At 36.6% G+C, this 12,547-nt stretch overlaps 1 protein-coding gene across 2 annotated transcripts in view; it reads left to right on the top strand.

Moving 5' to 3' along the window:
- The window catches only part of LOC121853150 (enhancer of polycomb homolog 1-like), a 38,718-nt gene extending 30,347 nt beyond the window's left edge, over nt 1–8,371 (top strand). For both annotated transcript variants that reach the window (XM_042347099.1, XM_042347098.1), the window contains exons 7-11: nt 3,408–3,566; nt 4,051–4,182; nt 4,525–4,667; nt 5,317–5,439; nt 7,003–8,371. In XM_042347099.1, the coding sequence (XP_042203033.1) occupies nt 3,408–3,566; nt 4,051–4,182; nt 4,525–4,667; nt 5,317–5,439; nt 7,003–8,071 (1,626 nt within the window). In that variant the 3' untranslated portion in view covers nt 8,072–8,371. The remainder of the gene's footprint in view (nt 1–3,407; nt 3,567–4,050; nt 4,183–4,524; nt 4,668–5,316; nt 5,440–7,002) is intronic.
- Nucleotides 8,372–12,547: the final 4,176 nt, after the last annotated feature.

Raw genomic sequence — 12,547 nt, 5'->3', positions numbered from 1 at the left:
TCGCTGTCAGTGGTTGGTGGGCTGCTTGATAGGCAGAATGCTTTGTTATTGTTTAGTTTGATTAATATAAGTCTTTTCAAACCTTTTCCTGCTTAATGCAAGATAGCTGGTAACAAAAGCACACATACTCACACTTGTTTTCCCTTCATTTCTTGTCTTTCATTCTTTCTTATTGCGGTAGATGGTTTATCATGTTACACCACTTCCACACCATGGTCTTATATTTGTTTTAACCTTAACACTTCTCACACCCCAGTATTACCCATTAGCTGCACGGCTTTCCTCAAAAATCACTCGATGCCATAATCTGTTGACGTTCACACATGCTGCTTGGTGATATCCATCCCTTTCACTTCTAGGTCATTGTTCACTCCGTCCACCATCCTTTTCTTGTTTTAACCTTCTTCCTCATACTCTCCACTTCTGTAGTACATAATACACTCATTTTACCAGTCTTACACTTCCTATTTCCTACCATGGGAACAGAGTGGAATTTACTCATTTCCCAATACATCTGTCACTTCCACATCTCTTGCATCTGTTTTTTAAATTGTCTACTGTCCCATTTACTCTACAAAATACCCCTAAGCACATAATTTTTGTTATCTCTAATTATACTCCTTCCTTTTGCTGCCTCTTCACCTCACCCATGTTATAAAGATCAACAATTTCTCTACCAAATGTTGGCATGCTTGCTGTACTGTAATGACAAAATACTCATGCTGCTTATGTGACGGAATTTTGAAAGATGTTTAGTGTGTGTGTGTGTGTGTGTGTGTGTGTGTGCTTCTTGCTTTTGCTTATTGTGATGATGGTACACAGCTGCAGAGCTTATTAATTTTGTATTGGGTATGACTCACAACAGACACCACAACCCTAACATTTGGTATCAGGTAAGAAAACAGATGAGTGTGAATGCACCTTCTTTAATTCTGAATGTCATTTCCCACTTGAACAGTTAATAACAACTTAAGTCCTCTAAGACACAGAACTCAAAGTTATTTAATCTGTTAATTAGTGGCTGACATAACCCTCGGCCAGTCTACACACACCTGAGTTTTCTCGACTTACTCACAGTTTGGTATTTTAGAAGGTGAAATATTATATGCCTTCTAATTATGAGTCAGGGAGTGATAAGTCCTTAAATATTCACTTTTTTAATTTAGAGAAGTAAAAATCTGTCTTCAGGTGCCTCAAGGATAAAAGTTCCTGAAGGGGGGACACTTGGTGGTCTTCTGTTTTTCTTCTTGCATGTCCGGGTAATATCTTGAGCACTTCAACTAGGGAGCTGAAATTTGGACATCATAGTGAGCGAGCAAGCAGGCAAGCCCCCCCCACCCCCCTCCTCCGACTAAACATGTTTGTCCATGTGGTGACTAAGTGGAGGAACAGTTATATGTGTATCTTAATGTTCCTGGAATAGTACAATACAGTAAGTCCTCGTTTAACGTTGCCCCCCACAACGTTGTTTCGTTATAGCGTCGCTACTCCTTAGATACCCATGATTCGGACAACGTCCCGCCAATTCGGTATAACGTCGTCACAGACTACTTCGTACGGCTACACTCTCGCGGAGCGTAACAGCGTCCCCAATCTTTGTTAGGCTTCCATAGCGTTTGTGCGTGTTTAAGTGCTTTTGCTCTAAATACTGTACTGTAACCATTCAAAATGGCTTTCAAGTGCCCATGAAGTGCTAGTGATGCTAGTGTTGTGAAGAATCAACATAAGACCATTAGCCTTGCTTAGAAAATGGAGGTTTTAAACCGTTTTGAGAAAGGTGAACGTGTGGTGGACATTGGTGTTGCACTAGGTCTAACCCCCCACTACAGTGCGTACTTTCCTCTCATCAGTGAGTACAATACAAAATGATTTAGTTTATCCTTTTGGATGTATAATACATACTGTTTTCAATAAAAATTCCATTGAATTTCTGTACTATATGTAATGTATTTTATGGGGCAAAGGGAGGCTGGGGAACGTAACTCTGGTATTTTATCTATTTCTTATGGGGAAAATTGGTTCCATTAATGTCACGGTTTTCAGGAACAGAACCACGACGTTAAGCGAGGACTTACTGTATATGCATTATTTTTTATTGTACTCGAGACTACTGTACGTATATACAGTACTTGAGTACAGTTTAATTTTTTTTTTACCAAATTTATGCAAACAGTTGGGAGTTGAACTGTATACAGTACACAGTATTTATGAGGGTTTAAAATTCATGCATTTTCACGGGTCATTTAGGGTGAGTGACTCGGTACGTGCTCGCTAAGTATGCTAATTTATTCTGGGCTTGCCTACCGTGACCTTCGAGCCTTTCTTTATGTTGTTGCAGAACCTCATTCACTATATATGCTACTTTAAATCTACAAATGAAGATCTTCAGATGATTTTCTATTCATTTGCATCTGTTAACGTCACTGACGGCGTTGTTGCCATAGTCTTCTACTTACCACGCGGAGCTGTGAGCTGTTATGGTTATTTTTCATTTTGTAATTTCTGGTAGATATACGAAAATTGTTTCTCTCCTTTTTTTTTCACATACAAACCTACTTATATATTGTGCAAAAAAAAAAGTAAAAGAAATAATTATCATAAGGCAAACACAATGGGAATAAACATTTATTTGTGTGCAGGTATTAGCTAACTGAGCAGGGGGAGGGAATGCTGTTTAGTATTTTTTTTAATTATTGGTATTATTTTTTATTTATTCCTTACATGATAAAAATTTACGAGTACATGTATATATTAATCTATCTTATTCCTCATTGGAGTTGGTAACTGGCGAGAATTTAATTTTAGAGTCGGTAACACTGTTCATAGTATTTCTCAAAAGCTTGGGTCGAATTATACAAGAGGTATATGAAAAATTCAGGCTTTTTTACCCCAATGTCACGGGTCAAACTAGATCGGTTTATACACGAGTATATACGGTGGTTGAAATAAAGGGAATTTATTAATTTACTCTCTTGTGTGACGTTTATTTTTATTCTAATATTTTAAACAATCTTTTTCTTACGCTTTACTATTATGATACAATATGTCAAGTCAAAATACAGGGTATAAAAAACAACAAATTATTTCTGTGCTCCCATCCACAGTGGGCACCTTTTGTTAACATTGTGCTGATTTGATTTTAATAGAAGTTTGTTACATTTCCGTTTTGAGTTCAGGTGTGTTGCAGACCCACATCTGTCCTCTTAACATTCTCTTCTTCGGTGACTATGAATGGTAAGATTCAGTCTGCCAAGTCTTCCTGTACTTTTTTATTGGACAGGATCTGTAGTTGTGTTTCTTTTCATGAGTACGTACCAGTGTGGCATGAAACTTACAAACAAACAAACTTAGTTTCACTGTAGAAATTACTAAACGTTAATGTCAATCTCAATGATTCTTTTACACAGGAGGATGGGAAGCGAGAGCGAAGATCATACAAAAAGCGCCCACGGAGACATCACGGACAAATATCTTCTTCAGCGTCATCCACACCCCCAACACCCCAGCTCACTCCCACATACACTCACCCTCCTGACCCATATACAATCGCTTCAGCATACCCACAGGTGAGCTACTGGATGGCCAAAAGTATCCGGTGCACTAAATAAGCCTTTGTTGCCATGTTGCTTCTCCCTTTCCCTCTATTTCTCTTTATTTCCTAATGATTGTTTCCGGAGACGTGAGCCAGAAAGTAGAAGCCTCTACCGCTCATAGCTCCTGAAGATTGGCTTGTTGCTTGCTAGGTTCCCAGGAAATTAGGAAGGAAATGTTTTAAGTAATAGACAAAATAGTTGTTATAATGGAAGGTTAAAAACCACAAATAATTCACCTTTCTGCCACAACTTTGTCGGGGGAAAACCACAAAAGGTATCCAATTTAGAGTAAAGAAATTTTGTAGGCTTCTTTATGTATACCTTTTTGTTATTTGTGTATATTTAGATTTTTTTTTTTTTTTTTTAGCTTCACGACCATTATCTATGTAGCATCTGACTCTTTTTACTGTACTTGTATACTTATTTTTTTATAACAGTATTTTTATTTTCCTTGTAGGACTCTCTGGGATATGTGCCTCCAAGTTCAGAGGATGAGGTGGCTTCACCCTCACAATCTGAAGCAGAGGAGGAAAATGAACCAGATGGTGTCTTCACGTTTAGGAGGAAAAAATTTACCAATTACCATGCCGTAAGTATTGTGGTCGCACATTATTGTTACTTCTTCGGACGTAAAACTCTAATCCCTAGTGTACGGGGGTATAAAATCGTCTGGCTTTAATCAAATCAAATATTTAAAGTGGCATTGCCGTAGTACAGGGTTTAACTGATCTTCAAAATTCTCGTTACTCTACCATTTGGATCACATCTTATAATTTGGATGGATCAGTATGAAATGTGTTAGGTGCCACCATTACTGTTAAAAGATACACAGGCACAGTTTGAGGTGTTAAAAGGTCAGAGACGAAGGTAACTGTTGCTGAGAAACTTTTATGGCGCGTGATAACTGATCTTTTCCCAATCTTCCTCATAGCCCCGGGAAGGCAACTGGCCATGGGTCCCTCCAGATGAAGGTGGAGGAGGTGACCCAAGATACCGATTTTCACTCACCTCTTTGGCTCACCCAACTCGTCGATGTATTGGCTTTGCGCGCCGCAGAGTCGGTAGAGGGGGCAGGTAAGCTTAATTATCTAGTTTTTTTTTTTTAAATCTTGACATAAAAGTGAACTTGCATTGTGTCTTCTTTATGGCTTCGTGTGATGCCAGAAGGAAACTCGTGATCTTTTGCATCAAGTCTGTTGGCCAAAACCCAGGCTATAACCCATGATGCTGACAGCTGGCACTTGGTACAGCTCTCCCATTTTTGCTTTAGCTCTCCAAAAAAGGGGGTTATTCAGAAGGCTTGCATGTATACTTGCCCTTGCTTGTCTTCAGTCTCACTAGATCTCCAGTACCAGGCCTCAGTCTAGCCATCTCTTCACCCTATTTCATAGATAACTTAACTTCACGACAGTTAAGTTGATGTTTACGAGTACACCCCACATCACTAACAGTTTGGGGATCGATATGGCCACACCACACAATTTTTTTTCTTTCTTTTTATGTATTGAAGTGGATTTGAGCTTTTATTTTGGGCCTAGTGATGTTTCAGTCTCAGAGAGTAACTCATTTCTTGGATGGAGTAAAGCTGTAACCTACCTGACCACATTCACTAGCCACCTATTATAAAGCTCTCCTCAGGGCCATTCCCCCATTTCTACCCCTAGGTATATGTCATGGTGCTTGGTTATGTGACATTATACATTTACTATTTTCTTTTTAACAGAATGTGGATAGATAGGTTAAGTACTCCGCTTGATGATCTGTGGTTCAAGACGGACTTTAGAGATGTGGGACCAAACGGCCTCACAGCGACAAATGATTTCCTCCATGAGGTTAAAACAGAATGGTAAGACTTGTAGTGTAGTACTCTGAAGGATTATTAGATATGAGATAAACATTGCAGTATAACTTCTTGTTTCACCCCTTCCTCTTACTAACATCACTTTATCTTCACCTCCATTTCCCCCTCTCTCAAGTTTTCAGTTATGTACTTTGGCCCTAACATAACCTAACTTAATCTCGCACTAAAATGGTTGAAGATTGACGGTAAGAATACTGACAGAAAGAAGTCTGTAAGTAAGTTAAGGAAGGAGAATATGTTTTCAGAGACATTACATACCCGTCAGTGTCATTAATAACCTGTTACACTACATTACATTTTTCATAACAATCATTTTGCGGTGTAATTAGATGAGGTGCAACGTTCTAGACATCAAATGAGATCTGTGTATGTCATGTTTCCTTCCTTAGGTGAGGGAGGTACTTGTCTTTTTTTTTTCAGACTTCGCAGCTGTTAGACTTACATTTGGGGTTTAACTTTCTGTGCTTATATTTTATACGGAAATCCCACCAAATGTGCACGTATATGTTGGCGTTCCCAATCCATCTTTTTTTTTTCTTTGCCATTAGTGGTTAGCTACTTCGAGTGTTCCATTTATTAACATTAAATAACGTTACTTGAAACATATATATTCATTTTTTTTACATTAAATTTACTACAGCTACAACCAGGGTCTTATTTTCTTCATTTTCTTGTGTAGAACTATCGTCCCGGACTCTCGGCTGTAAACACAGACGAAAACAATGGCGTCCCATCTCCTCTTGTGTGACCATATTATTATTTATTTATATTGTATAAGGTGCATTCATAAACATTATTTAAAGAATATAGTTTGCACTTTTCATTAATTGTATTGTTTTGAGGGAAAAAGAGGGTAAAAAGCCACACAAAAGATATGAAAAGGTCCCACTTGGGAACGCGTCTCATTGTTATTACTTTATTTTAATGGTAATTATGATTCACGATAAGACACCTTGCACTGCAATATTGGAGGACACATTAACGTCGTTATTCGAAGCTTTACTGTATTTATAATTTTCCGTGGGCACGTGGAAATACAGGGTTATGAAATACAAGTAAAGTTCTTTAGTCAGCTTTTTTTTATATAGACAGTTGTTTTTTCTTTTGTTGTATATGCACATTACAGTCTTACTCGTTGATCAATCTTGACCTCATATCATAACAGTTGGTGTTGTGTTGTATAGGATGTCTCATAGGTCATGCATCTTTGGGAAATTATTTATTTGTATATTTTCTTTAGATGAGGGAACATAACAAATTAACGAAGACGGCAGAGAAGTGAACACTAGAGGAAAGAGTTAATTTGACTATCGGACTCAGAAAACCAGTTGCTGCACACAGATCAGCGACGTCATTATGACTGGGTGTTGCTGATTAAATTCGTCTAGTGTTAATTTTTCTGCCATCTTTATTGATTTGTTACGATTCTCTCATCTGAAAAAGAAAAATAGAAAACTTTAATTTTCTCCTCGTACGTCCAGGACCACTTGAGACATCCTGTACTTTTTCGGTGTTGAAGTCATTGTTTATAATTTACATGTGTTACAGGCCACACTTCTGCCCAAGTACCCCACCAGAGGACAACGACACAGATGTGGAAATAGATGTAGAGACTGTAGGAGTTCCTGTCACTCTAACTCCCGACGTGAACCTCAACTCCACCTCATCCGCCGAGGAGTTAAACCTAGCATCTACATTGCCAACTTCTGTTTACATCACAGCAGAGGTTATCGATGGTGAAGCTGCTGGAAATGTAACTGAATTAGAAGTGTCAATACCATCAGATCTGGACACTTTACTCCAAAGTGACTCTGGAGTGATCCTCGAAGAGAATCTAGATGTGGACCTTGTGACAGAAAACAGTAATGGAACAAGAAGTGGTCACTGTGGTGGTGGTGGGACGAATGATGGTTCTAGTGCTAGTGGTGGTATAACTTTGGATGATCTCTCGAACAGTGAATGGGCATCAAATTATAGTAGTACAATTAATAGACAACAGCAACATTCCGTAGATTTCACCACTCAACCGACATCCAAGTTTGTGACGCTAGACTCAACTAACACGCTTCCCTTGGCAGTATCGGGGCTTCAACTTAGTACAAGCAATGTGACGGGTGATGAAATTCATTCTTCTTCCTTATCTTCCTCATTTTCCACATCCTCATTGACATCTTTACCATCCTCATCCTTGACATCCACATATTCCTCCACTTCTTTACCTACTTCCTCAGCAACTAGTCTAAGTAACAGCTTACTGTGTGCCTCCTCAAGTGTTTTAAGTGACAAGGTTGGCAGCGAATGTTCAAACAGTGAATGCAGTGGTAGTCAAGTGTTAACGTCTTCACACCAACAAGAATCTTCGTCGGCAGATGCTTTGAGTGTACCCAGTGGACTCTTATTATCTAATAATAAAAATAACGGTAGCAATGTCTTAAGTAGCGCGACCACAAATAACGTGATGTCTCAAAAATTTTTTGCATCAACAACTCGGACAAACGACAGCTTACCCAACAGTGAAAGTAACAATAGTGCAGCAGTTTTAACAAATGGACCGAGTAATTCTCTAGACAGCTCAAAATGTGCTAAAGTGGATCATTATATGTTTCATGAAACTTGAACTTTGTCCTGAAATTAGCAACAATCAGGAAAAGATTTTTGTTTTCAATTCATTTAATGTCTTTAACTTATTTTTATACCGAATGCACAAGGAAATAATAAGATGTGTTGATTATTCCATGTCTTAATGTGTTTTATTCAAAATCCTATTATATATTCCGGCATGATGGGTGTCACATTTCATTGGACTTAAATAAGAAACAATTGCTCCAATATTTCCATCGCTTTGGTGTCCATGTTTTATTTGCTCAAATTCTAAAACTGTATAGATGACAAGTACAAATAAATGAATACCAGTCATTTCTTTGCCTTTACATGATCCAATAAGATAGGCAAAGGATGTTTGAAGGTTAGAAACTGCAATACTTAATACTTTTACAGTAAATAATGTCTGGGAAACAGTTTGATGATAATAAAATACAGTACATAACTTCTATTAAAATGTCCAAAGTGAAATTATATGTTTATGGAGGTCAATTAAGGCCAGTGATTTTCTGGATTCTGTAAAATAGATAGGGGTCTGAAATCCATAAATCTTAAACCTCTTGCAGAAGTAAGAAAGTTGTAATTATAAGTAGTGAAAACTGAATCTTATTTTTTTACTTTATTGCAGTAGCTAAGTCTTGTATGTATTGTACAGGTATATGAGATTTGTCCAAGCTAATGTATGTGTTGTAAAGTAACCAAATTCAGTTTTCATTGCACAAGTGTTGTTTCCAAAAGAGGTTCAGTAGTAAGCTTTCAGACCAGACCTCTCCTGAATCTATAAAATCATTGGCCTTATCATTCAAGTTAGGTATTTATATGACATTACCTTAACATCACCGGGTAATCATGTGCTGGAGCAAAATTGTTATATCCGAATAGTCGTATCATCTGTATATATTCACTGTATCCACAAAATCACTGGTCCTATGATTCAAGATGTACATTTATGTGATATCGACTCAACGTCACGAGAGTGGGTGTGTACTGGAGTATGTTATATCTGAATATTGATATCATCTTTTATTTTATTCCTTTGAAAGATTTTTTTTACAAAGAGAACATATTGTACCTGATGTTTTCATTTGATTTTATATTATATTATATTATATTATAAATATATATATACAGTATATATATATATATATTGTGATTTTAGGATATACTGTACTTGTACCTTATTCTGTGAGGCAATTTTTTTTTTTTTTTGAAATTTATAAAAAAGTGGCTATTTATTCCTGTACTCCCCATAAGGTGTGGAGGACATGCTTCATCTGTCACAAGCTTATCATGATAAGTTTGAATCTACTTCATAATACTTCCAAAATAAAATATCAATTTCTATTAGAATGTATGTGTAATGACCCATGACAAAAGCTGTTATAAATTTTTATTTTTTTTTTTAGATATTTTCACCCATTAGCCATTACAGTATGGGACTGAAGAGAACAGAAAATAATAATTGTGAATGGACACTGAGAATGGACTAAGATTATTACAATAGTAATTACATGTCCAATGTTTGAAAGATGTTACCGGTACTAGTTTTATATTTATATATTTATTTATTTACTTTTATTTTTATTTTTTTTAGAATCACATATCATTTGTTGCTGTGCCATTTACATACGGGTTAAGCATACAAAGGTGGTGATAGAGGCCAGCAGTTGTAATGTCACTGACCATCAAAGATACACCTACAGTATTATAACCTGTTTTAATCTTGATTATTGGACTTTACCTGCTCTAAACCCAACTGTTCAATAATCTTCCGTAAGATCCGAGATAAACATATATACATTCGTCGCTCTTACCCAAGGGTCAAATGTTACGAAGCAGGTTAATATGTACAGGTATTAGGAAAACTTGTGAAACTTTTAACCCATGCATAAGAATATAGAGAGTCCAGAGATATGTATGATGTAGGAAGTTGTTGTGTTAATCTTATTTTCAGAAGTGTCTCGAGGGCTTCCAGAGAGGGAAGTACTTCTCAAACGTGGCAGTACAGTACAGGTATATGCCGTCCGTGCATCGTTGAGGTGAAAGTAAAGTGTTGGCTTTAATTTATTATTGTTAAGTTGGATTTACAAGTTGATATATCCTATGCAGTAGAACTATGATAATCCAGTACTGTACCGTAGTAATCTTTGGCAGTTTCAAAATATTTCCATACACTGAACTGTATTCTAAATATTGTACAAACGTTTGGAACATCTGGTAGTCATTCATGGTGTCACTGCTCTGTTGTCCATTGCAGCAGTTACCAGCTCTCCAACCCAACTGTTATTTTCTGATCTTCTAGTTTGTAGTAATGAGTGTCCACCCCTTGCATTGACCTCTATTTTCCCCTACATAATAGCTTTTGAGAGATAATTTTCCACTGATGGATGTACAGTAGTGATATTTTTTACATAATTTTTATACTGTAAAGGATACATGAAGCAATATTAGTAAGTTTAGGAACTGTTTTAAGATTACACTATTGGTCCCCTGGGTACTTAACCCCTATTGTATGGGTTCCCATCTGAGCTGGATACAATTGTGAAAGAAGTGTCCCCTTAGTGCATAGGTTAACAACCATTAAAAAAAAAAAATTAAATTTGGTTGGGTCACAACTACAGTATGACATTTTATTTATTAAGATTACATTACATATATATTAATGAAGGATCTACTAGTCATTATTCTTTCTGCAAAAAAACTAATGTGAATTTGATTGAATGATTTGGAAATGAATACTAAAGATCTGCACTATATTGTAAATGATGTGAAATAAAGTAAACTGCATGTGAGGAATGAAGAGAGCAGGGAGGAGTGGATACTGAAAAGATTATTGTGGCTTGGAAATGGAAGGACAATTGGGGAGGGGGTAAAGGTTGTTTCGTAAATTTAAAGGAAAAGAATTTATTGGAAGTAAGGATGTAGTTGGTAAATAGAGTTAGAAATCCCCAATAACGAGTGAAAATTCAGTTCAAATTTTACAGAAAGGTCACAAGGTACTATAAATATTAATATGTATGAAAGAAGATTTTTCAGATATCTAGGTTTGGCTGTGAGCACAAATGGAACAATGGGTGAGTTGGGTGATAGTTTAAAACGTCGAGTAGATGGGGAAGAAGAGGATAACAGGTACCTTTGGATAACGGTATGTATAGAGAGATAGAACTGTATTATGAGAGGAATTGAGCCAAATGCAGTATACTGTATGCTATGGATAGAAGAGGAGAAATTAAACTGAAATAATGGAAATGAATTGAAAGTAATGTTTAAGGTTGAAGAATAAGAAGGTGTCGTGAAGGGAGTGTCGGATAAAATTGAATAGGTTTGCCAAAGTTCAGAATGCCCTATTTTATTTACCTCTCTCATTCTTCCCTTGGTCTATATTAGGAACCCTTTTTGGTGTGAGTAATTCTGGATTTTCTCCCGCATATTATCACCCGAAACTAAAGCGAAGATTTGCGAAGGGCTAAATCAAATATGACGACATATGACTTGAAATAATCAAACATTACTTTACATAACATATGATTATTTTGGTAGGTTTGGTATTGCTTGTTTGGGTAGATTTGGTTGGTTGGTGGTGTCTTACTTTCAGGAATGATGTAGCTCAAGTTTCTACTCTGTCTAACACCTCACCTAGGGGCTGGGTATTACAGTATCTGATGGTATATGGAAGTTTGGGATATCTATCAGTTATGTGTCAGAATTTGACAGATATGTGCTACTATTTGGCAGGTAAGTGATATAGTATAGTATTCGGTGGATGTGTGATACGTATACAGTAGTAGCCTGATTAATTGCCGTGCCTATAGTGCATTTCCAAATTTTTAAGCTATTGTAATTTGTATAATGGTAGAAATAATTTAAAAGTGTGGTAAGTCAATTTAGTGTGTAAGTAAAATAGGATCACATGAAGATAAACTCCATCTGATGATTAAATATCCTTAGGCTACCTGGGGAAGGGGTTGGTGGTAGGTTAGGTTAGCATTAGGATGGTTTATCATATGGTGAAATACGCTTGGGAACTAATCTTCATGTGATCCATTAAATTTAATAGTTATACCCAAGCTGTTGATAGTAACATTATTAAAAGTTCTGTGGTGCGTGTCAAAAAGAAAAGAACAAAACAAATACTGTATAACGAAAACTATTATTGTGCCGGGAATACTGGGTAATAAATTGAAGTACAGTAATTGTTTAAAGTTTTTAGTAATTTTTTTTTTTTTTAAGATAATACCGAGTTTTGAAGTCTTAATGAAATTCAGTTTATTGTAGAGGTATTGTGTTATCAGTTCAGAGGAATGTCATAACCGATTTAAAAAAAGCAAAGATTACGGGGACTAGACTATGATAAACAACGTGAGTTCTGGTGGTCCCTTCTCTGAGCAGTTACTCCACAAGATAAATAAAGTGGTGTAGTGTTGTCAGCCACAAGGCCCCATGTGAGACTAGATAATACCGTGAAGGTTCGTGATAAGAGATTAAGGCTGTC

Source organism: Homarus americanus, unplaced genomic scaffold, assembly GCF_018991925.1.
Source record: "Homarus americanus isolate GMGI-L3 unplaced genomic scaffold, GMGI_Hamer_2.0 scaffold32871, whole genome shotgun sequence".
Lineage (NCBI taxonomy): Eukaryota > Metazoa > Arthropoda > Malacostraca > Decapoda > Nephropidae > Homarus > Homarus americanus.
Note: the sequence above shows the minus strand (reverse complement) of the source record. Positions and strands in the feature narration are given on the sequence as shown.